The sequence below is a fragment of the Tachyglossus aculeatus genome, chromosome 22, assembly GCF_015852505.1.
Source record: "Tachyglossus aculeatus isolate mTacAcu1 chromosome 22, mTacAcu1.pri, whole genome shotgun sequence".
In the NCBI taxonomy this organism is placed as follows: domain Eukaryota; kingdom Metazoa; phylum Chordata; class Mammalia; order Monotremata; family Tachyglossidae; genus Tachyglossus; species Tachyglossus aculeatus.
The window spans coordinates 19699698-19725837 of NC_052087.1; the positions used below are offsets into that span (position 1 = coordinate 19699698).

Below are 26140 nucleotides of genomic sequence, written 5' to 3' on the forward strand. Positions count from 1 at the left end.
GGGGCCCTATCCTTCCCTGCCCCTCTTCATGGTGTAAGACAGGATTTTTGGCCTGTGAACATCACCACTGAACTGCCCTTGCAGGTTTTGGAAGCGTGCTGGCTTTGTTCCCGTTTACCTCCGACAAACCCCGGTGAGTACTGCTCATGTGCTTAGGGGTAGTGGGTTTGACTTTGCCATTACTTATTAAAGAAGATGATACCCTCTTCTGGATGGGTGATGTCTTGATGCCAGTATTCCTACAATTAAACCCTCAGGTTCTGACGCCTCACCCTCTTAACAAATGCAGTGTGCAATATGGTGCGTGGAACAATCTCCCCGCTACCTGTTTGCCAAGCCACACCTCTTTTCTCTTCAAAGTGACGGCACTTTTTTTTTTAATGGTATTTGCTGAGCACTTGCAATGTGTCAAGCCCTGGGATAGACACAAATAGATCAGCTTGGACACAGTCCCTCTCCCACATTAGGGCTCCAGATCTAATTAGGAGGGAGAATAGGTATTGAATTCCCATTCTGCAGTTGAGGACACGAAGGCACAGAGAATTTAGTCACTTGCCCAAGGTCCCACAACAGGGTAGTATTGGAACCGGGATTTGAACCCAGGTGTGTAGATGAATTCATTTATCTTGATGATTATGTTCATCTTCCTCCCTTGCCCAGTTAGGTTGTCAACTCCTTGAGGATAGGGACCAAATCTGTTCTTTTAAAAAATATTCCCAGTGCCTGATACAATGCTTTGCACCCTGTGGCTACTTAGTAGGTTCTTTATGGTATCCGTGATGACGATGGTGAATTTTGAATCTCAGGGCCCCTTAAATGTCCCAACTAATGACTCCAAAACTGGAAGTGTGCCATTAGACTTTAGGTCTGTTAAAGTACCTTCATATTCATTGACAGCAACATACATATCGACCAACCCAAGCAAGGCCCAGGAGGTCTACTTGATAGCAGTTCAAGAGTGTGCCTAGGTTCAGTCCTCAGCAAAGATAGTTATCGGTGCCTAGCCTGGATCCAATCCTGGCTTGGCCCCAGTGGGATTTTTTTTCACAAATTGAGATTGTCCTCAGGTGTAACTTCCATTTTTGGGAGTGTGGATCATTTTTGATGTGATCTGTCTTTACCTCCATTTGGCCAAAATCAGCATTGTACTTAGCTGTAGGCTGTTATTCTAGGACTGATTCGCTGGACATGCACACACTGTGTCTTATCAAGGGGAAGAGTCCCCGGACATTCACATACTGTGTCTTAATCAAGGGGAAGAGTTGGTATTTAGAATTTGCAAGTGCAGCATGGTCAAATGCATGTTTTTTGCCTAGATCTACAACATCAAGGTTTGTCCCAATTCACATAAGATGTTTCATTCTATTTATTCAAAGAACCCCAGCAAGTAGTAGCTGGGACTTGAGATAAAACTATTGATTTATGTCTCCTGCTGGGTACCCCATTTCTGGGTCATTTTTTGGAAAAGTAGTCTGGCTCAGCTGAAAGGAAAGACAACCTTCTATAAATTTAGCAACGAAACCCTCCACCCTGTGTAATTGTTCTGTCTAGTAAGTGTAGCTAGTTTGCTACTCATTTCTGGTTAGTAATTTAAGAGGTGGTGATCAATGCCTTTTCAAACTACACTTGTTCCTCAGAATGACCTGACAGGAGAGCACTCGTGTATTATGCTCAAGATGCTGAGTGAGGAGGAGGAGGCCGAGCAGGAGCCCTGGCTTTCTGCCTTCTGGAAAGGTGAACTAGCACTGAGAAGGGGAAGGTGGGTGGAGGCAGTGCAGGAAGAGGCCCTGGACTCATTTGCAATCACCATCTGTTACTTTGTCCTTAAGATTTCAGAAGGAGGTTCTTGTCCCTGCTGTCTTACCAGTTCAGTACGTTCTCCCCATCGCTGGCCCTGAATATTCTACAGAACAAGAATATTGGGAAGAAATCCCTGGCAGGTGAGCAAAAAGTTTGGAGGTCATGGCCCAAAAATGTCCAAGATGGCCTCTCAGAGTTAGAAACCTGTGCCGACTTGAAGTGATGGGGTGTGTTCCTTGCAGTGATCTTGGCATGCTCCGTGTTTAAACTGAACAGCAGTCCCGTTAAGTCATCTGATGACCTGCCTTGTGAGGAAGTGTCATCTGAACCTGGAAATTGAGTGGGATTTGGGAGAGTGAACTCATCTGGACAACATTTATGGTTCCTATGGGTTCAGAGCTGACCGGGGAGGTTGGGGCCCAGTGAGAGGTTGGAGCTCCCTTAGCTTTGGTCATCCTGTTGAGTGAACTTGAGAGACCACCTTTAGAAAGGGCTCTGGCCTGTATTCGGCATCTCCCCAGGAATATCAAATTCTCCTGCAGTGTAAGAAAGGGCAGAGAGTCCCCGTTCGTTTCTCTACCCGGAGCTAATTTTGAATGGAGGAAACATGATACCCAGAAGGCAGTGTATGGGACCATGTCACCCAGAAAGCACTGTATGAAATTGTACATTACCAGGAATTCTTGCTGTGCTGTTGAAATTTCCGTCTGAGGCAGTCTTGTCACAGTCTTGTCTTCACCTAAACACAGTCATTGGAGCAAGGACTCAGTGGAGCTACCTGGGCTGTTTGACAGCACCCCCTAATAGGAGTGAGTGTGCCCAGTAGTTGCAAATGGGCACTGTTTATTCTTAGATAACTAAGTGTGATTTGGGATTTGGGTGCACAGCGTTGAGTCGGCAAGAACTGGAAGCAGTCTTCATCTCGTACGACCTGAAGAGGTTAGAGATGTATTCACGGAACATGGTGGACTATCACTTGATCATGGACATGATCCCGACCATCTCCAGAATGTATTTCCTGAATCAGCTGGGAGATCTGTCCCTGTCTGCTGCCCAGGCGGTAGGTCATTTCTTCTCTCCTTGGCGGTTTTGTACAGGCGAGTGCTAGGCCTGGAGTTTCTCAGCTCTCCCTTGCCAGAAATATTAACCTGAGGCATCAGAATGAAACGAGAAAAATACAGTGGGCAGTGTAATTGTAGCCTGAGCAGTGAGGCCCAGTGGAAAGACCACGGGAAAGGATAATAACAACAATAATAGTAATAATAATGGCATTTGTTAAGCGCTTACTATGTGCAAAGCACTGTTCTAAGCGCTGGGGGGATTACAAGGCGATAAGGTTGTCCCATGTGGGGCTCACAGTCGTAATCCCCATTTTACAGATGAGGTAACTGAGGCTCAGAGAAGTTAAGTGACTTGCCCAAGGTTACACAGCAGACATGTGGCGGAGCCGGGATTCAAACCCATGACCTCTGACTCCAAAGCCCGTGCTCTTTCCACTGAGCCACGCTTGCTTCTGATGAGCATGAGATGAGACTTGGGTTCTAGCCCGGCTCTACCACCGGCCTACTGGGTGATCTTGGGCAAGCCACTTCACCTCTGAGCTTCAGTTTCCTCATCTGTAGAGAGATAGTAAGAGATTTTGCTCTTCCTACCTCATAATACCGTGAGCCCTGAGCAGGAGCTGGTCTGAGTCCGAGCTGATCACCTGGTATCTCTCCCTGCTCTTAACACACAGTAGGATCCAATAAATGCTGGAATTGAGTTTGATATTAATTAAAGAAGATTTGGGGAGGGATCAGGTGGAGTGATATAAATGGGAAAGGATAGGAAGTTTGCACAGCCAATTTGCAAGCAGCATCTGGGGCCTCTTTAAATTTCAGGGAAACCTTCAGGCTCACAGAGGGGTGGAAGGTGAATGTCTTGAATTAGCTGTAATAGGCCTCTGTTCTCCAGGCGCTGTTGCTGGGGATTGGATTGCAGCACAAATCTGTGGACCAACTGGAAAAGGAGATCGAGCTTCCTGGCAGCCAGCTCATGGGCCTTTTTAACCGGATCATCCGCAAAGTAGTGCAGGTGACAGTGGGCTTGTCTGGGAATGGCTCCGTTCTTCCCCCTTAGTGACTGGGGTCAGATCGAGGGGATAAATGTTTTGCCGAGGACAGAGTGGGTCTTGCACACTGTTGCTTCCCTCTGCTCTGGAAGTTGGCATTAGCTCCTCGTCGTATGATTATGGAGTGAGGGGCCCAGAACTGTAGGCAGGGGGGCAGTGGAGGTGACCTGGGGCCTGGTGGAAGTTTCCAGGCCTGGTTTTGTTTAGAAATGGAAGCTGTTAACGTGCCAGTAAGTGCCTCTTTGCTTCATTGCTCATTTGGTCACTGGGTTATTAATGCTATTGAAGGCCCAGGAGGCTTTTGGCGAGGCCCAGCAGAAATATGTTCAGCCCCGGCCTCAGTGGCTGCCTTTGCCGACGTCTGGCTAAGGGGGCAACCCTCCCATCGGCCAGGTCCTCCCCACCACTGGAGAGCTGGCTGGCTTCCATTTTGGCGATGAGCCTTAGCCTGACTGATTTACATCATTTCCTCCTGCTCCGAAGTTTGCCAGATGCCCCATTTTGGCCATGTTTGGAGTTGTGGAAGATGATCCTGATGGTTTCCAAATCTGTAATTGAGCTTGCAACTCCGCTCCTGTACTTGAAAACCTGTGCACACCTTCACCGTGCTTGCCTTGACTGATCGGACTTGCTAGGGTGCCAGTGACAGCCTTGGCCACAGTACCTGGGATATAATATTCTGCTCCCGTCCGTCCATCCTGAGGGGTTTGGGTCCTGGCCTGAGAACTGAGGACCACTCGTGCTCCTGGTGTCAGGGTTACTAATGTCCGGTGGGCCATATTCCATATGCTGACTTTCTTAGTATCTTTTTCCCCAGTTGTTCAGTGTCATCCAAGAAAAGGCCATAGAGGAGCAGATGGTGGCAACAAAAGATGTTGTAATGGAACCGACCATTAAATCTTTGAACGATGACCTGGTACGTTTCTTTCAGAAGTCTATGGAACTGTTTTTCACGTGAACCTTTGCTCTTTTTATTTGGAAAATAACCCTATGCCAAGTTTGCCATATTACAATTGCAGTTGAGAAACTTCTGTCTTGGAATGTTTCAGATGTTTCTTTTCGCTCTCTTTTATTTTTTTCCTACAGTTATAATTGAAATCAATATAGATTGACGCTTTCCTCAAATATTTGTTCAAGGGCACATTTTAAAACAAAAAGGGAGAGGGGTGGTGGTTCTGTATTTGGGTATTCATAAACCAACATCTTGCGGGGCCGGCAGAGAAAGAGTATGTAAAGAGCAAGAGTGACAGATCTGGGTTCTTTGAGGCGAAGATAACAATGTTTAACTCTCAATTTACTCTTTGAAAACTTAGAACGAAGCTGCTAAGGAATTCCAGGAGAAACACCAAAAAGAAATGGGGATGCTGAAGAAAATCGACCTCTCTCAGTAAGGACTTTGTCTGTGCCCACTGTCATCTCCTGTTTCTCTGGCTTCTTTCTTATGGAATAATGGGTAGTGAATATTTTGTGTAAAACTCTGAAGGGTTAGGACAGTTTTCCCTGCTGTAATTTGGCTCCAAATCCCAGCCTCATTGGAGAGTGTGGCTGGTTATCCTCCCTGACAGCAGTCTTGTCTGCTTCATTGTGCTGCAGGTAAGCTCCCAAGCTTGCCACCCTGAAGGGTGGCCTCACGGTTGTGTCTGCAGCAGTCCTGTCCCACCTGGGGTCTACGGGCAGCCGATCGCCCCGGGGAAACGGGATGATGAAGATCTAGCTGAAGTGACTGTGACATTGCCGCTTCCTGGCTGGAACCTGGGAGTCAGCTGCTGAGGATAGGTAGACCAGCATGGCACACTGCTAGCCAGAAGGAAGTGATCCTTTTCTAACAAAAGCTTTGTAGTGTAGTGGTAAATAACAGTAAGGAACAAGAGGTAATAATTCCACAAGGGATAACCTTTTCATTTGCACAGTGTGGTCCTGCATTGGCCTTTTCAGCCACACATGGACTCCTGAGTGAATTTCACCATCAGTGAAGTCTCCTTCAAATCCAAGGGATGACTGTTGATAGCTGAGGTGACCAATTCCGGCTCCAGTCTGAAGGGTGGGGGTGGGTGGGGGCACTCTGCAGGCAGCTGCCCAGGCTGAAATAAGCAGAAAGGTGGGTTCTCCACTCCAAATACCTGCTGCTGCTTCCACGTCTGTGTGCCCACGTGGGCGGGGGGTGGGGTGGGAGTTGCTTGTTTCGGTCTCTGCTCTATTCTCATCTGTCTCTCTGAGACTTATCTGCAACTGTCTCTGCCTTTTTTATTTCACCTTACTGTTGGTGAAAAATACCGTGGTAGCCATCAGTTAACACTGAATCTCAAAGAAACTAGTAGAGGTGGTTCTGCTCCCCAATTTAATTTGCTTTTGTTCTATTTCATAATAGCTTGCTAATTATTTATTAGTAATTTGCAGATTTTGAACATGTCCCACCAATGAATATTTAACTGCGCAAATGTAGCCTATCCACATGCCGTCTATAGGGGTCATGGGCTAAGGAGGTTTTGGGATGGACACAGACTACCATCTGCTGAGAACTGTATTGTTTTGAGGCTTATCACGGATGTGGGGGTCTCTGGTGGAGTAAGCCTGATGACTGGCAGTGGTGTAGCTCGTTTCTCTGCTTCCTAGGCCGCTTCCTTTCTTTCTCTCCCATGAGGACATGGCCAGGTTTGGTTTTCATGGCAGGAAACAGATGGCCTCATTTGGACATTTCTTCTCTTGTATAGATATGTGATCCGTGGTGATGACGAGGAGTGGAATGAGGTTTTGAGCAAAGCAGGACAGAATGCATCGTTGGTCAGTCTGAAGAGGTGAGAGATTGAATATTCACAAGTTTTCCTCATCCTTCCCTAACCATTCTGAGAGGAGAATCGGAGAACCAGGCTGTTGTCTTTACTTGTGGTGTGTCAGCTCTCATTTCTTCCATGGGATAGAGTTGGTTGGGTCCCCGGGGGCAGGACTGGGAACAAATGAGGGGCTTAGTCACCTAAAGGCCCACGTAAGTGGGCTAATGGGTACATGTGCCCACTCTGTCATTTCACAAGTAGATGCACAGGCACACCCAGGGCTGGCGGGGAGGGCAGCATACATGCACTTAAAAGTGAACATGCAGGACAACTTGGGGTTGGCAGGAGACTCTTCCCCATTTAGGGCCTGGGACCTGTTGTGGGGAGTTTGGGGAAAGGGGGTTTAAGGATTATGGGACTGAATGTGAATTGAGAATAGATAAGGAGAATGACAAGTGTATATTCCGACTCTACCCCTAGGTGTGGTGAACAGGGAATATAACACTGATTTCCATCTCCTCTATAAGGAACGGACCACTTGTAGGTGGATGTTGGCCCTTCATGTCCCAAGTTCTGAGAGCTAGGAGGCCAGTGTGACTGCCTGGCTGTGTGTTCTGTTGATAGGTGCGGGGCCCAGGATTTGATCTGAGAGAGCCTGGTAGTGCAGAGCTGACAATCTCCAGTCTGTAGCCAAGGTGTGGGTCTCGCTCCTGCCGGTCTCTTTAGACTACCACATCCCCAGTGGCCCCACTAACAGAAATCACAGTGGGGGACCTTGTTCTGACCTAGTCAGATTGACTTCCTCTCCAGGGCACCGTGAGGGGGCCAAATCTCTTGCCTTGGCTGCCTCTGTGTGAGTGTTTATGATGGTGAAGGGCATGTGGCCTATAGCACTGTGGAGTGGGAGTTTGTGGGGTGTTCAGGAAGAGTCATCTAAGGTTTCAGTCCTCCTCCCCTTGCGGGCACAACCCCCTGCCCCTCCCAGAGGTGGGATCAGAGCTTCTGGAACACTGGCATTTTCCTTAACAAGTGGCAAATGGGCAGAGGACAATTTAAATATCACATTTAGCACCTGTCTCCACCATCTCACATTCTCCATCCCACTTTCTCACCCCTGTTTTTCCAGTGACAAGAAAAGAAAATCAGAAGAAGAAAAAGAACCAAAGCAGAACAAAAAGTTGAAGAAGAACAGAAACATGAAGCAGAAAAAGGATACGAAGCAGAAGCGGAGGAAATAATTTCTCCAGTGGACTTGGATGGTGATCAGTTGACACGCTGTCAGGATCCCGACTGACTGAGAAAAGCTGTTTCCTGGTCTACCAAGAAATAGTGCTGTGGTTTTTCAAATAGACATTAGACCAGAGAGATGCCAGCAGCCCGAATGGGGCCTGAGGCTGGGGGAGGTGGATACTCTCCTGGAGGCCCAGAGGAGGTCTCAGCAACAGATAGTTACGATTGCATCCCAAACCCCAACCTGCTTGTGGCGAATCTGGGGGTTGCCCTTCCTGGTCTCTTCTGGGCTGTGGTCCTCTCTGTTTCACTGGACTCAGCTTTGCCATCCCCTGCCCACATATCCTGAGGAAAGCAGCAGGGGCTGGCTCTCCCCAGGCTCAGCAGGGACTGCAGGAACCTAGAAAAAAGCCTGCAGGACCGAGAGCCTTCCCAAAGAGCTCCCAGTGCAGGCTGGACTTCTTTGGAGTTCCAGCCCCTTTGCAGCTTCCAGGGGGTGCCATATGGCCTTGGAAACCACCCTCTCCTGTCAAGGAGCTGCTGCCTGGGCTCCTGGAGAATGCTGGGTGCATTGCATTGCTCTCTGTAGCTCCTTTCACCAGCGCACGATACATGCTGCCTCCTTGCATCTCTGGCTTGGGAGAGAACTCAAGCTGGGAACGGTCTTGTTTCCTTTTCTCTCACTTTGTAACTTCTGAACGTTTACGTTAGACGTTATGGCTAGGGATGCTGGGAATGGGCACCTTCAATCGGCAGGGGGGGTGGATTAGGTCAGGTATGTATTGCTTTTTTTTGGTTTGTTTTTCAGTGAGAAAAGAGGAAACACATTAAAATCCCGCAGTTGTATTTGTTGCCTCTGAGAATCCTCAGTGGCCTCATTTCAAACTGTTTGCTGGCAAGTATTTTCCCTGTGATTCAGGTTCGTCAAGGCTAATGGGTGTAGTACGTCCAGGCCTGGTTAATTAGGCCAGTAGTGGTTTCCAGAATGGGCCCTAGGCCATGGGGTGCTGTGGAGGAGCCGAGAATGAGATTTGCAACAGCTGGGAGTTGGTCTATTGCTGCTGCCCCTTTGCCTCTGCATTCGCATTCTGTGCAAAACCATATATTTCAGTTTTTACTTTCATCTGCACCTGCAAAATTCATGTGGCCATCTGCAGTTGTCCATGGATTATTATCCAGCATCCCAAGTCCTATTCCCAGGATTATGGTTAACTAAGCCTTTCAGGAGCCTGACAAGAATCCTCTTTTCTGGGTCCAAAACTTGAAACTGAAAAACCAAAGAGTAATTATAGGTCTGACTGTTGCTGATGTATGTTGTTTGACACAGGAACCATCATGCTTCACTCTGCTGCTTTTCATGGGCGTTGAGAGAGATTTTAGAATGCAGTCCCCAGCACCCCAAGTCCCCTGGAGAGTTAGCCAGGTCAACGTATGTGCCAGCTGGCCAGCTGTCAGTTTAACTGGTGGGCCACCTGCTTTGTCTGGGAGCCACCTGAATAGCTCTCGGTGGGTCAAGTGTCCGTTGACAAGGGCAGGGAAGGGTTTTTGTTTCCTCGATCAGCCGTTATGCCATTGGAAAAGACCTTTAACCTGCACTATGCGGGGCTGGTTCTTAGCTGGGGACTCTATCTAATTAGAAAGTGCAGTGGGAGTTGGGGAGGGGGAGAAGAGGGTATTGAAGTAGCAGCGGAGCAAGAGAGCTGAGCTCGGGTCTGCTCCGTCCGTGTCTGGTGGCTTAAGCCCAAGCTGGATTTGCAGGCCCAACTGGCTCTGGGAGCATAAATCGAGATGGAAGGAGACGCAAACCGAGACCTAGGGGAGAGGGCTCAGATAAAAGACATGAAGTTCTGAAATTCTCCTCTAGTTTGTAAGGTCGTTGTGGGCAGGGAATGTGTCTGTTATATTGTACTCTCCCAAGGGCTTAGTACAGTGCACCGCGCACAGTAAGTGCTCAGTAAACACCATTGATTAATTGGCTGATCGATTGAGCAAATCAGCAGTCTCTTGAAGTTTGTCAGTATTGATGAGCCCAGAGATCATCATCATCATCATCAATCGTATTTATTGAGCGCTTACTGTGTGCAGAGCACTGTACTAAGCGTTTGGGAAGTACAAGTTGGCAACATATAGAGACAGTCCCTACCCAACAGTGGGCTCACAGTCTAAAAGGGGGAGACAGAGAACAAAGCCAAACATACTAACAAAATAAAATAAATAGAATAGATATGTACAAGTAAAATAAATAGAGTAACACATATGTACAAACATATATACAGGTACAGTGGGGAAGGGAAATGAGATGAAATGAGAGGGGGAGCCATTGTGTTCTGGGCCCTGCCGGAAGCTGTGTGAGTAAATGAGCGGCCCCAGTGCTGAGCCACCTCACTTGGTGGCCAAGCTCAGAATGGTTATCTCAGTCCATTGTGACACCAATCAGTCAATCAGTGGTATTTATACGGTGCTTACTATGTACAGAGAGCATTGTCCTAAGCGCTTAGGAGAGTATGATAGAACAGAATTAGCAGACATGTACCTTGCCTGTAACGAGCTTACAGACCAGAGGACTGCATAGTGCAGTAGTGTGAAATTGCCTCATTTCTGTTCTTTGAAGAGAAGGTGTGGTCAGGCAGGTCAGGTGTAAGCTGCTTTCTCCTCCTGAGTTGCATGCTTGCAGGAAATGCATGGCTGTTGCTGCAGTTGACAGATGTGGTTATTAGAGGGCCTTCAGAAAACCAATCCAGTATGATAATAATAATGATGGCATTTGTTAAGCACTTACTATGTGCCAAGCACTGTTCTAAGGACTGGGGGCTGGGGGACACAAGGTAATCAGGTTGTCCCACATGGGCTCACAGTCTTAATCCCCATTTTACAGATGAGGTAACTGAGGCACAGAAAAGTGAAGTGACTTGTGCAGTCACACAGCTGACAAGCGGCAGAGCTGGGATTAGAACCCATGACCTCTGACTCCCAGCCCGTGCTCTTTCCACTGAGCCACGCTGGTTCTCGTATACAGCTCTTCCCATTCCTGGGAAAAAACAGCCTTTACTGCACCCGTCCAATTGCTACCCAGATCCCATGTTTGGCCAGAAAGAGCAGGACTGAGGGTCCTCAGAGTCCACATCCGCTTCAGGGCCGGCCCCAAGCAGCTGGCCTCGGTCCAGAAAGAACCCAATCAGGTTCTTCTGGCATCTCCTGGAGACCATTCATACAGGAGATTTGGAAAGATGGTCATTCCATGTAGTGGCTGTAGGGCTCTTATTTATTATCACCACTGGTGCAAGGTGGAAATACGCTTTCAATTAGTTAAAATACTGAGCAGCACAGTTATGCTGAAGGGCTTCTTCTCCGCTGCACAAACATCCCAAGCAGCTGGTCTGTCTGCCTCGTGCAGGTTGATTGTCTTAAAAACCTGAACAACAATCAATTCCTTCCTCCAGACCCCACCATCTGGCCCCCAGACAGGGTGACATCTGTAAGGCTGAAGCTGTCTCAGGAAATCTGACTTGCAAAATGAATTCAGATGGGCTTAGGCATGAATGCCTTCCCAGGGATTGTGCATGATCTGAAGGGCCAAAACAAAAGGAAATCGTAATGGCAGCATGTCCTGCGGGAGGAGAGGTCGAGGGTGTTTGGTGGATCAGATCGAGGGTACTTCGGGCCTCAATTCAGTGCCTTCGTTACTCATCCGAGACTAATGTTTATGCGCGACTCGGATGTTGAGAGGGCGTAGAGGAAACTTGAGGGAGGCAAGGTACAGGAGTAGGAAATGGCTCTGAGGCCTGCTTGGCAACAGTTTCTCATTACTTTCTCAGTTTTAGTCAGCTGATCAGTGGTATTACTGTGTGCTTACTGTGTGCAGAGCACTGTACTATGTGCTTGGGAGACTATAGAGTTGGTAATCACGATCCCTGGCCTAAAGGAACTTACAGTTTATCAGACTCCGGGGCATACTGTTCAAGGATCCTACCTCAGAGGATGAAGGGAGGTCATTGCTTCCGAGGGCATGGCCGCTGCCCTATCCAGCGGCCTATTTCCTTTTGGAACCTGATGGGAGCCAGGAAACGAGGAAACAGCTCTGGGTCATGCCTTCTTTGGGTAGGCTGTGTTCTCGGGGCTCTCTGGCTCACCTCATCCCAGCTGACAGTTGCCAGGTGACTGTGGAGTGAGGCGGGTGTTTGGGATAGAAGTTTCTGCTGCTGTCCTGAAAAGCCTGTGGGCCTTGGCTGCTGCCACCCACCCAGAGGCCCCACTTCATAAGATCCATCCGGGCCAGAAGGCAGAAGACAGCACTGCGGGAGCGGGTGAGTGTGTTCTCTCTGCCCTCTTTATTAGAAATTTTACATGGAGGGTGGAGGAGGTCTCTTGGTAGAGTAGAGAAAAGCCGAAAGGAGCAGGGAGAATCAGGGGCCGAGATGTGCTAAAATCAGGGGGCTCTAACTTTAGCATCTCCTCCTTCTGCTTCTCTCCCCATCCCTGATCCCTTCACGGGGTACGTACAGCTGTTGGTTGGGGACAAGCAGGCCCAGTGGTGGGAGACCCAAGGGCGAGATTCCCAGACAGGAGGTCCCAACTAGGCCAACCTTGGCAAGTAGTTCCAATTAACCCCCACGCTTGATGGATCTTAAGACATCGGGCCACTCTGAGGTAGGGGAAAATGTGCCTCCCCTCCTGCTCAATATTTATTGAGGGTTTAACTGTGCACAGCATTATACTAAGCACTTGGGAGAGTACAGTAGAGTTGATAGACACAAGCCCGGCCCTCGTTAAGTTTACGTTTTTGTGTAATGCTGTCCCTGTGTGTGTGTTAGGGAGCCCGCTGTGCAGTGGAGTCCGGGAGAGACTACCTGAACCTAGAGAGTTTCCCCACTCCCTGGTCCTGTTCCCTCAGTCAGAGGGAGGTTGGGTGCTTTCTCACATGCGGCTACAGCCGCCCCTCTGCCGGTGGGTCCCAAGGCAGCTGGATCCACTGAGGGACGGTCTGTAACTGACCCCCTCGCCTCATGACTTAGTTTACAACCCCTGTTTGGTCAGTCTTAGAATGGTTCTAAGGTGGGCTTAGGCCCCTTAGTTACTGAGAACTAAGTGTGGGAAAGACTGAAGGGTGCCTTAGCCTGGCCCCAGGACCCCTCCCTGACTGCCCAATCCCAAGGGAATATAGTGGGGGGTTAGGAGGGGTGCATATGAGCATAGGACTCTTGAATTTGGCACTGCTCCACCCCCTTACAAGCAGGGAGACATTGACACTTTCACCCAGTTTGGTGGAAAACTAATGGTCAAATTTCTAAATCTCCCTTTAAGAGGAAGAGGGGCTAGAGACCCAATAGAATGTCTACCTTCCCCCCCCAGCTAACCCCTTGCCCTCCCTGAGCAAAACAACAGCAGCAGGCTCAATTAACGCAGTTTATTTGTTAATAAAACCATGGTACATTTACAGTAAATAACAACATTAATGTACAGTTAGCATATCATACAATATTACAGCAATAAAATAATGCCTATCCCTTTGTACAGCTAGCTGAAGCAGCTATTTGAAAATATTTTCCAGGATTACAAGCCCTTTAGAGAATTTTCAAGAGAGGCTGGTGACTATCTTGAAAGGCCACTGGCTTTCTGAGAATAAATAGGTTCTGGTGGAGTTGACAATTGCCGAGACTGTGTGTGCCAGCTACACACAGAACAAGCCTTCTTCCAAAAATACAAGACAAGTCGCTGGGCTCTCTCACAATTTACAGTGTATAGACACCCGCCCTGTCTGAAGCCGATAGCGTTCAGTTTCTGACCAGGAAAGCGATGATACAAAAGTTCTTTCCCCTTCCCTTCCCCCACTCCCTACAGAACATTCTATATTTCCCTTTCCAGTCACTTCCTGGAGTTCCAAGAAGTCCAGGTACCCAGATTTCTCCCAACAGACACCTTTGCTGAGGCCAGGGCCTTAAAGGCGATATGGGATTTTCATTAGGGAGGATCAAAATGCACAGGCTCTGAAGTTTAGAGAGGGCTCTGCTCCCAACTGCAGGCTAGGCCCCAAAGTTTACCCGTGGGCTCACTGACCTGTCAATTTTTCTCTTTCTTAGCCCCTGAGAAGTTTAAGAAAACCTTGTAGTTTCCAGCCTGTCAAGACGATGGTCCTTTAGCCTCTACCACATCTTCCTCCAGCTATCACCTTGGGCTGACCAGACTTTATCTGCTTGAAAAAACAAGGTTCTTTTTTTATTTTATGTTTTTTTTTTTTTTTTACATTGCAACACCCTCTGCGGGTTGCCCTGAGCAGGCAGTTTTATTTTCAGTCTGCCTTCAAAGTCCTGCCAGCCCCAGGCTGGGTTGAGGGTGGGAACTCTGTACCCAGGACAGTAGCAAGAACAGGACTGGGTGGGGAGGGGAGGGTGCCTCGCTCTCAACGGTGGCCTTGGAGAATGCCCTTTTTGGCTCTGAAAGCAGTGAATGTTCTCAAACATGGTGGATGGGAAGACTCCCCTCCCACTCGTGACCCCAACAATGACGCTTGTGGGTTTACGAGGCTGTAGGGTTTGGGATGGCATCCTCTGCCCTAGATCTGTGAAGCAAGGCCTGCTGCCTGAGGCCCAGCCTCAGGGCTGGGAGAGGGAATTGAATCAACAGTCAGATTAAGCCATCAAAAGGAAGTGAGAAATCAGTCCTCTTCAGAGAGCTGTATTAGCTGTCTACCTGCAACCCAGGGGCCTGGGTAGGTGTCTGGGGCCGGAGAATGCTTAGTCTTTAAGGTGCAAACAAGAGGGGGGAGAGAGGAAAGGAGGAGCCATCTCCTACCCCATTCACCGTTTGCTCATGACATTAATTGAATGGATGGACGCTCCATGTCCCCATCTGGGTACGGGGACCGAGGAGGGTTTTGGATTCCTTTTGCACCCACCCTTAGCTCACCCATCCCTAGGTGCACACGGAGGTGTCTGCTTTAGTTCTCCACCCAACTCTTAGAGGACAAGGTCTTGCGCGTCCAAGCCGATGTGGCCGTCGTCAGCCCCAGAACGGAGGGACCCGCCCCAGTGGGGCCCGTCGACCCAGCAGTCGTGACATAATTCATGGGGTAGGAAAGCCGTTTCCCTCCCCCGTCTCCATCCCAGGCAACAGCCCTGTGGGCCTAGGCCTGGGCCAGATCCCTCTGGCAACTCCCCCGTGGCTGGGGAGGCTCGTGGCTGGGTGGGGCGAGGGAGAAAGGTGGCCCACCGTCACACCCTGGAGGTGATGTAGACCGAGTGCACGCGCTGGGCCAAGGTGCTCTGCAGGTCCTGCAGAGGGTCCAGTCCCTGCACCTTGCTGCTCCGGCTGTAAATGAGCTGGCGGAAGGAGTCCTGCTCCAGCAGCGAGTTCATGTGCTTGAGGAAGAAACCTTCGCAGAACAGGGCCAGTTCGGGGGCGTTGTGGATCTGCAAGGCAGGAGCAAGTGCTGTGAGGCCCCAATGCTCAGCAGGAGTGGGGAAACGGAGTGGGTGAGGGCTAGACAAGGCTCGGGTGGGCCCATAACCCTCTCTCTCTGCTTCCTGTGGGGACCCGCCCCTGCTCCACGGAATCTGGGCTAAATGCCCTCGTGCAAGCCATGCCCGCAGTTCTTGGCTGGGAAGATTTCTCTTTCGAGCCTGTTTCCGACGGCGAGGCTGCGCGGTGGCTCCACCATCTCTTCCACATAATGGTACTTAGGCTCTCCATCTGGCTCCCCCTCTCAGGCCCTCATGGTGGATGAGCACACATGGAGTTTCCCCTACGGATGGGAATTCCTCCTTGTCATATTCATTCCCTCCCAGCTGCAAGGCCTGGAGCCCTGGGAAGCAGAGCCTGAGCAAGAGAGCTGGTCGGGGGTCAGATGGGTGTAGGGGCGGCGCTGTGGGCCAACTGAAGACCAGTCTCAACCGCTCTTCACGGGGCCCCTAGGTGAGATGATGCCTCTGTCCCACATCCAGTCAAGACTATATGGTCCTCATCTGTCCCAAACTATCCCTGGACCTCCTGCAACCCCACTCCCAACTCTTCCCTTTACCTTAGCAAACTTGTAGATATTCACTGAGCTCTCCATGCTGATGGTTTGGGAACACCTGATCTCACAGTGTCTCTGCAAGGCATCCAACTGGAACAAGCTGGCAGCAGACAGCAGCTATGGGGACCAAACAGATTCTTTAAGCAACTTACTCAGCTGGGCCTGAACGTAAAGCCAATCACTGCACAAAATGCCCTCTCCAGCAGCAGCAGCAACACTGACTTACTGTTTCCCGGCTCTCCTTTGTGAGTCATGTATTTCCTAGGAAGAAAACCTGAGCTGGAAGACTAGGGCTCTTTCAAAGTGGCTGCAGCCCCCTTACGCCTTAGACGTAGTGGTTCTGACTTTTGCTTTCGGTTCCTTGATTGACTGTACAAATTGGGGGACCTTAAAATGGGAAGAGGTGACTCAGGGAGCTCTTAGAAGTTCTTTCCCTTGAGGAAAGATAGCTTGGAAGGCTTAGGAATGCTCCCTACCTGATTCTATGGAAAGTCCCATTGCCACCCCACTTTGTAGGTGGGGAAACTGAGCCACCTGGGGTCTCGGCATATAAGGGTCACCTGGGAAAAGGTTGGGAGCTTTCTGATCCAGCACAGAACTAGTCACAAGGAAAAGCAACAATCATCTCCCTCCCAAAAGCCAAGTTTGAAACCAACAGCGTGGAGGGGAATCAAAGAGAAGGGAACTCTGGTTCCAGGAAGTGAAATGCTCAAGGGGGGAAGTGTCAGCATTGGTCTTCTTGACTCCCCTCCCTGGCCCCTAGGGTTAGAATGCTCACCTCGAGGATGTCAGCTGTGGGTATTTCCATGGATTCTGTTCCTCCGTAATATAAATACTGCATCATCATCTGAAATTGGAAGAAGACAAGGGCTATTGTGAATACTGGCCCAAGGCCTTGGAATCCCAAAGCCTTGGCCTGGGGGAGGCCAGAAGTAATGGCCCTTTCTCAGCTTGGGCCTCCCTCTACCTCACTGCCCACCTCACGGCATGGGGCCATTACTACCCAATGCCAGTCACCGCCAAACTGGAGGATGGAGGGAGGAGGAGGAATTATGGTATTCAAGTGCTTACTATGTGACAGGCATTTTCCTAAGCGCCGGGGTGGATACAGTCCCTGTCCCATGTAGGGCTCACAGTCTCAATCCTTGTTTTACAGATGAGGTAACTGAGGCACGGAGAAGTAAAGTGACTTCCCCAAAGTCAAGGGGCACAGCCAGGATTAGAACCTAGTTCCTTCAGAGTCCCAGGTCTGTGCTCTATCCACTTCGCCATGTTGCTTCTTGTGTCTGCCAAATCTGGTGCATTGTATTCTCCTAAGCACTTAGTACAGTGCTCCACACACAATATATGTGCTTGATAAATACCATTGACTGAATAATATAATTCATCAATCAATGTTATTTACTGAGCACATATACTGTGTGCGGAACACTATACTAAGTGCTTGGGAGGCCAACAGAACAGAGTTGGTAGATACATTCGAAGCAGTGTGGCTCAGTGGAAAGAGTCCAGGCTTGGGAGTCGGAGGTTGTAGGTTCTAATCCTGGCTCCGTCACTTGTCAGCTGTGCGACTTTGCGCAAGTCACTTAACTTCTCTGGGCCTCAGTTACCTCATCTGTAAAATGGGGATTAAGACTGTGAGCCCCACGTGGGACAACCTGATTACCTTGTATCTCCCCAGTGCATAGACCAGTGCTTGGCACATCATAAGCGTTTAACAAATGCCATCATTATTATTATATACATTTGCTGCCGATAAGCTTACAGTCTACAATAATAGTGTGATATTTGTTAAGTGCTTACTATGTGCTAAGTAGCGGAGTAGGTTTAAGATGATCAGATACAACAGAGTTTGTGCCACAGGGGAGGGGAGGGGAGCCGATATTTAATCCTCGTTTTAAAGGTTAGGAAACAGAGGCACAGAGAAGTGATCTGCCCAAGGTCTCCCAACAGGCAGGCGGTGGAGCCTGTGTTCCCTGCCCCAGGAATCAATGGTATTTAGTGAATGCCGATTATGTGCACAGCACTGTACTAAGTGCTGTGGAAAGTACACTACAACAGAATTAGCAGATACGTTCCCTCTTGGTTCTGTGAGGGACCAGACTAGAGTCATGAGGATGCTTGTTTTATCTTTCTCTTTTGGACTGAGGAAGCATTCCCAGAGCCTTGCTGGTACCAAATGAAGGCAAAGACCATCCCTGCAGGTACCATTTTCTGCAGCCTGAGAAGGTCCTTGGGGGTCAGGCCTGACACTAACAGGGCTGGGGGAAACTGACAAGGCTGACTCATCCAGGGGAGAAGCAGGGATACCACCTCCCGTCCCCCGATCTCGTCTAGCAGTTCTTGGCCTTTGGAATGGTATTTCAGTTTCCCGGCAGGGAAGGGGGCAGGGGAAACTGACAGGACAAAGGGAGATGGGGAGGCGGGTCAGGAATGCGAGGAGCGTGGGCTTGGATTGGCAGAGCTCTTGTGCGTGGGGTCGGGCAGCAGGGTCAGCTCTCTGAGGCAGAGGGATGGATGATAGTGATTGGGTGTGGGGCCGGCTCTCTCCGAGGCAGGGGGACGGATGACAGGGCAAACGGGTCTCTGGCCGTCTGCCGCCAGCTGGGTTCTGCTCTGGAAGCTATCTCTCTGGCCCATTTTCCTTCTTAATTTGAAGTCCAGCTCCCACAGGCCCTGGGGTCCATTGCTTCCTGAGGGTCTGAGAGCTGATGGAAACACCCTTTCCTTTTCTAATGACTCTCCCTGAGGTTGCTCAAATAAGGACACGTCAGCAAAGACTCCAACAGGAATTCATCATATCGGGTCTTTAAAGGGAGCTCGGGTGACGGTCAAACATACGAGGCAAATTAACGTGCAGCCTCACGGTTTTCTGGCATCAACTCTAGATATCTGTGCTTAATGCAGCCTGAGCCGCTGACAGGAGAGAGAGAGGGAGGAGGAGGGAGAACAAGATAATGATGCTCTGGGGGAGGAATCCAAAGCCTGCAGGACTATGGACAAACTGAATTGGGAACCACAGTCACACCGATTCTTCCTTGCTCAGCTGCCACTAAAAACAAGACCAAGGCTAAGGCTGGGCTCTCTTCTCTGCACTCCAGTAAGCAAAGTTGCCAAGGGGTGACATGGCATTAAAGGGGTGCTCTGCACCTGGGCCAAGAACATCAGGGAACGCTAATGCCCAAGATGGCATCCTTCTTGATTTGACTACATCAAAAAACTGCCCAGCCAATGTCCCATCACCCTTCTTTAAAGTAAATGCTCATGCCACCTGCCTCAGAACATTTTGAATTGTACCATGGCCAACTTGCGTTTGGGCAAAACATGCTTCCCACATCGCCCAAACTGCAGTTTGGGTGTAATGGTTCCAGGGGGTGTGAGGAGAGAAAAAGACTCGATGAATTTTGATGGCTATACAATGTTCCGTACCTCTCCCTTCTGCACTGCCTATGCAAGGATCTGTTCCCTTTAAGCACTTGACATTCACCCCACTCTCATCCCTAGACCACTTATGTACATGTCCATAATTTGTATTAATATCTGCCTCCCCTCTGGACTGCAAGCTCCTTGTGGGCAGGGAACAGGCCTACCAACTCTGTTGTACTGTACTCTCCCAAAGCGCTTCGTCCTCAGTGATCAGTCAATAAATACTACTCATTCCTTGACTGAGGAGCAACAAAACAGGAGTGAAGTGTCTCATATGTCCACTAGATTGTACGTCCCTTGAGGTCTATGTCCTCTAGTGTATTTTCTCAAGCACTTGGTACAGGGCTAAGCACAGTCAAGCGCTCAATAAGTGCCACCGATCGAGAGGCAGGAATAGGGGGATGGGGGTAATGGTAAGCCTAGGACTTTGCATACCTGGAAAATATTGTACTTCATGTCGCCGATCTCAATGGTTTTACTGCCATGGCCGTCTTGCTCCGATTTATTGGTCATCAGAGTCTTAAACCTGAGGTAGCAGAGATAGAGAAGGGTAGCTTGAAGGTGATTTTTCACCCTGTCATCATGGTTATTATGGTTCTTTTTCCAGGGGAATGAGATGCTTCTTGATTTTCTTTCTTAAATCATTTTAAATATTTCCTCATAATTATCAGCATAAATATTGTGACTGTTGTGTAACCACTGTCAGGCTGAACCAAGACTACTCAGAGCGGCCATTCTCACACATGTCTAAATGATTGCCTGGCCTGCTCAGCTGGGGTTCTCCATTCCAGAAATCTGGGTGTTTTATGTTTTTCAATAAGAGAATGGTAATGACACTACCTTATCTCTCTTCAGTGCCTCTCTGAGACTCCAAAAGCTCATAGGGCCTTCTAGATGCCCCCTCGTCTCCAACTCAGGCCTCTATATACAAGGCGCCTCTCTCCATTTCCTTGCACTCTGTCTTCTTTTGGACAAATGGTAGCTGTAAGGGGAAGAGCTCAAAACCAACCTCACCTGTTAGAAGCCGTCACCAGCAGGACCTTGTGTGCGTAGAACAACTTTCCTTCCACTAAGAATGTCACGTCAGACATTTCCTTGTTGTTCAGAAAGTGAGGATCTGCGTGGGACAAAAGAGAAAGAGATAGGCACGTTGAAGGGCAGAGGGACAGTGTGTGTTGGGGTAAGAGAGAAGGATTGGTGGCAGAGAAAGATACATGAAAGAAAGGCAAGAAACGATGCATCTCACCTAGCCGGGCTGGCAACGTCTTCCTGATCTCAGGGATGCTGGGGATGGGGCTGTTGCCATAGCAGTGCGTGAAGATTGAAGCCAGCTGCTGGATCACGGAATCGTTCTGTGGGGTGGAAGGAAGAGGTAGAGCATCGTGAGGCAAACTGTTCACAGCCGCAGTGCAAGGCTGATTTTAAACATTTGAGCCAGAACTAGAGGTGGCCAATGCCCTTGGCTCCTTACGTGTTCCTGAATAAAACATTTCCCACCTTGGCATTTGTGGCCAGGCCCCATCCCAGAGAAAACACACTGATGCCCCCTCATGCAGCTGGCCTCCGGTCCCAGGGCCTGCCAGCTGAGGGGGCAGAGGTTATTTGAACTTGGCAGCAGCATAAGGAGCTCCCACCCTTTGTGGGTCAGGGAGAAGAGGAGGAAGGAAGAGGCGGTGGAAGGAGAAGAGGAGCAAGCACCTTGCTGGTCTTCAGGATGTCGAACATGAGCTGGAGCCCGTCATTCACCAGCTCCTCGTTGTAGTCCTCCTCCTTGATGGTGCTGAACTCCCGCAAAAGGCTCTGCACAACCGAGTAGCGCGACTGGGAAAACGAAGTTCTCAGTGACTCTATCCACACGTGGAGCTTCCAGGGGATCCCTGCAGCCGGGCGGAGGGAGAGGAGAGAGTCCAAGGAGCACACAATCAATCAGTGGCAATTATTTAGCACTGACTGCTTGCAGAGCATTGTACTAAGCACTGGAGAATCTGCAGTACTATACAGTAGGTAAACACAAACCCTGCCCCCAAAATCCTGCTGGAACTCCAAACCTGCTCCCTAGCCTCACCCATTCATAGTGATAGGGGCACATTCTTTCAGCGAGCAATGCCGGTTCACATATGGATTCCTCTACTTCAGGCCATTCGCTCTTTTGTCCCACCTCCCCATAATTTGAGCCCTGAAAGGGCAGGATTGAAAAGCCAGAGGCCTTCTTGAGTTGCTTGTCCTATTTCAGAAGATTTGGTGGCCTTCTTGGCATGGGTCCACAACAAAAAATATAATTGTCCCTTCTGAGTCTTTTCGGGTGATGTGCCAGAGGGCCGCCTCTTGGGTCCTCTGATGTACAGAAGTGGAAAAAAATGGATACAATATGCATTTTGAAAAATCCTAGCAAGTGTACAGGTCATCTTGAGTTTAGGGCCTTCTCAAGCTGCCAGCATGTTGGAAAGACTGAGCAACAGAACCAAAGCATCAGTCATTTGTCCCCAGATTCAGAAGGCTTCATTCACTCAGACTGCAGAGGTTCTGATGAACTCAGTTGTCCAGAAACATCTCCAGTTCTTGAGATTCTTTTCCCTTCAGACAAAAACCTGCTCCTTGGAATGATGATGATGATGATGATGGCATTTATTAAGCATTTACTAGTGCAAAGCACTGTTCTAAGTGCTGGGGGGATACAAAGTGATCAGGTTGTCCCACAGGGGGGCTCACAGTCAATCCCCATTTTACAGATGAGGTAACTGAGGCACAGAGAAGTTAAGTGACTTGCCCAAAGTCACACAGCTGACAATTGGCGGAGCTGGGATGAATGCTCTCTACTGTATCTTGGCAAGGATACTCTTTGCCCAATCAATCATTCTTATTTACTAAGCACTTGCAGTGTGCAGAGCACTGTACTAAGTGCTTGGGAGAGTACACTATAATGGAGCTGGTAGTCACATTCCTTGCCCGCAAAGAGCTCACAATCTAGCGGGAGCTTAATCCCCTAGACTTGCAAAAAGCCAAATGGAACCTAATTACTGCTTACTGCTTTCCAGAAGTGTGTATGACGAGAGCTGGCAGAGTAATTTCAAACTGTTTTGCCAAGTCCATGACTGAAAACTAATAATCCTTCGTAATGAAAAGTGATAACATCTCCTTCTCCCGCAGCTGCATTTTATAATCTTTATCTATCCTTGTAATGTAGACAACGTCCTTATTCCCCCTCAAAATGGGCAACACGGGTCACTGTGACCAAGCTGGACAGAGCTCTGATTCCTTCCTCTCACTCTTCAGCCCTGGAGTTCCAGTTTATTTGTGTGAGGGAAGCAACATGACCTAGTGGAAAGAGCACGGGCCCGGAAATCAGAAGACCTGGGTTCTAACCCCAGCTCTGCCACTTATTTCTGTCACAACTTCTCTGTGCCTCAGTGTCCTAATTTGTAAAATGGGGATTCAGTACTTGCTCTCCCTTCTACTTAGACTGTGAACCCCATGTGCGATAGGGACTGTGTCCCACCTGATTACCTTGTAACCACCCTGGCGCTTAGAACAGTACTTGACACATAGTAAGCGCTTAATAAGTGCCATAATTATTACTATTATTTGTGTCACAGCCAGGCTGGGGTGTGTTTCCCGGGGCATGTGGCTGAAAGGTGCTACCCAGAGCTGTTTTTCAGTCAAGACGACTTCCAGATCAACCACAGGCCACATAGTAACTCCCTAAAACACCTGGGCATAGTCTCCCATCAGGAACAATGACGTCTCAGCCGCATACTGAAAAACTGATGAGAGCCCGTGGTTGGCGCAGGGCCATTTGCACTATCTTCTCACTACCAACGACGTCTACTGCAGTACCTGCACAGTGCTCCCTACCAGTAGGTGCTCAGTAAGTGCGCTACTTATTGAGGCAGCTGCTACTGCCCCATGCCCCCCAAAACACATAACCTCATCATTCTGCCTTGAGAGTTGGAGGCTGGGGAAAGCAGGAATGCTTACCGAGAACCCTCAGCTCCATCGTGATGTCGACATAGCCGTGCTCCGCGCTATAGTACATGGCCTCCTGCAGGGCCTTCATCCTGGCCTTGCACAGCCGGATCTGGCCCTCGCTGGAGCTGCCTTGGCTGGAGGTATCGCTCTCCTCCACCCCTTCGGCTAAGATCTCCTCCAGGGAGAGGACGTCCGTTTTGGACTGCTGGGGCTGGGTGAGAAGCTTCCTTAGGACATTCCTGGAGGGCAGAGAGGGAGAGACTAAGTCAGGTCAAGCCCCGGCTGGGATTGCACCAATCCGCTGAGGACTCCCCAAATGGGTCATGGGATCGCTGGCGCCACAGGGCTGCTCTCCCTGTGGGGCCAGGGCACTCAGGAGGACACATGCTTAATATGCACGCCTCAAAACTGAATTAAAGCCACTTCAGAATGACAATAAACTCCAAGAATTTCTGCCAAATCTGCAAACTTTTGGAAGTCATGCCGGTATCTGGTCTGAAGCCTTTCCCCAGCCCTTGGCCAGAAAATGAGGTTTAAGAACAAAATGTGGTTGTTTTCCCCCTTTCTCTGCAACCCCATCTTTGCTCTTCTCTCGGCTCCCATGGGCCAGCTTGGGTTTGTCTCTTCTTCCTTTTGCTACTGCCAGTTAATAGCACCCGTGTGATTCCTTGATAAACTGTCACCTCTTAGCTCCCCCCTGGCCATGTTTTGGAGAGACTTTTCCATGGGAGAGCCTGGGGTCGTTAGGGGGAAATTTTCTCCCCCAAACCATCAACCCTGACAGGGAACGTTTTATAGATCCCTCCCCGTGGATGCACAGCCACGGGATGAAACGGAAGGATGGTTGGATGCAGGATCTCCCAGCCCCTGATGTGCTGAGGTAGTCAGCGCAAACTGGGGAAAGGATTCGATTGGAGCTGGCCTGGAGGAGCATCCTCAATCACCTTTCTCCTCATCCCCTTACCAGCCCAGGGCAAACAGAGAGCAGCCGAGTCAGAACCCGAGACCAACTGGGAATCCCAGCTGGGAGGTGGAACGAAAGATGACAGCAAGTGCCGTGCTCCCCTGAGTGGGCGGGCAGGCTGCCGGCCTGCTTCTCTGCTTGCCTGTCTGCCAGGGCGTCCCCCCCGAGTGACCTGCCCAGGCCTCATTCTTCCCAGCAGAGAGGCTGCAGAGCTCGGAGCAAGGCCAATGAGCAGCGGCGGGAGCCCTTCTCGGCCGCCAGCTGTTCTGCCTTGCAGCCACCAGCTGGAGCTGTGTCTGCATGGACAGTGAGCACACTGGCTGGCTCTCTCCCCTCCGGGTGGCCGCCCTGAATGAATGTATGCCATGTGCACACAATGCTTCCCAGTCGTTCAGTCCCTCCCTCCCTCGCCCCAGCCAGCATCAGCCTGGAAAAGGAAAACCACTTCCCTCACGATGTGCCTGCCACCTCATAGCCTTACCCTTGACCCCGATAACAGGATCCACTCGTGCAAGTTGGAGCTCTGAAGGACTCTGATAGGGAGGTAGGGGCAATGTGTCTTTAAACTTCTCTTCCAAAGCTTCTTTTTACCTTATCTAGATCCAAGCAAATAGTTTCCAAACTCCCAAAACACAAGTGGCTTAGAGGGAGGCTGCCCCTTTCCTTTTCTCTGACCAGGTCCTCATCCTAGCGTGCTCCCTCACGCCCCTCACATGCTCGGTTTGCCTTCCCTGGTGGTCCCCCTCCACAAGTGATGACAGTGGGCTGGGGTATGGAAAATTTCCATTTTCCCTTGATTTGAAAGCTAACAGCGGCTCACGGTTCTCTTTTCCTGGGTCTCTCTCCTGCCCGCTAGCATCAGAAGCCCCTCCCAAGGCTTGATACCTGTGCCCGTGGGCTGCCGAATGGCTGAAGCAGTTCATGTCTTCGTGAAGTGAGGAAGCCATGCCACTGGTTTCCAGCGTGCTCAGGAGTGGATCCGCCCCCCGGCTCAGCAGCAGACTGACCAGCTCATAGTTCCCTGGAAAACGGAGCAGAAATGAGGGGGGAGGAAAACAGAACCCAGAACGGGCTACAGGAACACAGCAGAGCCCGTGAGGAAAAGAAATTTTGAACATTCATTCTGCAAACTTGCCTCCCACACCTAGGAAAGCAGCATCTAGAATGGGGGAACTGGTGGGTCAGTCTTGTAGTTGGGAGGTGGGAAGAAGGGCACCAATGGTGTCTCTTTGATGCTGTCAAAGGGAAACCCAGAGTAAACACCCACAAGGCAAGGGAGGATTCCTTCCTCCTGTCTCTGTTTAGACTTTGTCGGGAGCCCAAGCTCCGATGGAGTCTGGCCCTCTAGATCCGCCCTGACGGCTGGGGAGTGGGAGATGCCAGCGAACAGGGTCCAAGCCTAAACAAAGGCTGAGCTGGAGGCATTTCAAGCCCCTCAAACCAGTGTGTTAAGTGTGACTGAAGAGTGAGAATGGCTGGGGCCAGGGCTGGGGCTGGGGTGAGCCACTCTGGGGTGGATGGGCGGGGCTGCCTACCTGCCGCGGATGCCAGCTGCAGCGGGGTCTCAGCGTAGTTATCCTCCCCGCTGTTCACGGCGGATCCCTCCACGTGGGCTCCAGCATCCAAGAGCAGCTGCCAAGGTCACACGAGAGACATATGCTCAGACTGGCGTGGCTACCCCGGGAGATGAGCGGGGGGGTGGGGCAGCCGCTGGGCAGCCGGTGGCTTAAGTACCCCGGATTTAGGAAACAGAGCTCACAGGAAGCCTCTGGCTGGGCAGAGGGAGAGAGAGCAGGGTTCTATAAGCCTAATGCATCCTTGGCGCCCCAACTGTGTCAACCCGTAAAAACAATCAGCCGCCA

At 50.0% G+C, this 26140-nt stretch overlaps 2 protein-coding genes across 3 annotated transcripts in view; one reads left to right on the forward strand and one right to left on the reverse strand.

Moving 5' to 3' along the window:
• NAT10 (N-acetyltransferase 10) overlaps positions 1–8810 on the forward strand; it is a 32095-nt gene extending 23285 nt beyond the window's left edge. The window contains exons 21-29 of the mRNA XM_038764752.1: positions 85–133; positions 1638–1734; positions 1830–1940; positions 2688–2860; positions 3754–3873; positions 4728–4826; positions 5224–5297; positions 6622–6705; positions 7808–8810. Coding sequence (XP_038620680.1) covers positions 85–133; positions 1638–1734; positions 1830–1940; positions 2688–2860; positions 3754–3873; positions 4728–4826; positions 5224–5297; positions 6622–6705; positions 7808–7919 — 919 coding nt within the window. The 3' untranslated portion in view covers positions 7920–8810. The remainder of the gene's footprint in view (positions 1–84; positions 134–1637; positions 1735–1829; positions 1941–2687; positions 2861–3753; positions 3874–4727; positions 4827–5223; positions 5298–6621; positions 6706–7807) is intronic.
• Positions 8811–15034: 6224 nt separating this feature from the next.
• The window catches only part of ABTB2 (ankyrin repeat and BTB domain containing 2), a 166182-nt gene continuing 155076 nt past the window's right edge, over positions 15035–26140 (reverse strand). For both annotated transcript variants that reach the window (XM_038764834.1, XM_038764835.1), the window contains exons 8-17: positions 25814–25910; positions 25164–25299; positions 23324–23553; positions 21047–21225; positions 20595–20700; positions 20363–20465; positions 19784–19874; positions 16701–16769; positions 15926–16039; positions 15035–15317 (exon numbers count right to left, since the gene is read on the reverse strand). In XM_038764834.1, the coding sequence (XP_038620762.1) occupies positions 15120–15317; positions 15926–16039; positions 16701–16769; positions 19784–19874; positions 20363–20465; positions 20595–20700; positions 21047–21225; positions 23324–23553; positions 25164–25299; positions 25814–25910 (1323 nt within the window). In that variant the 3' untranslated portion in view covers positions 15035–15119. The remainder of the gene's footprint in view (positions 15318–15925; positions 16040–16700; positions 16770–19783; positions 19875–20362; positions 20466–20594; positions 20701–21046; positions 21226–23323; positions 23554–25163; positions 25300–25813; positions 25911–26140) is intronic.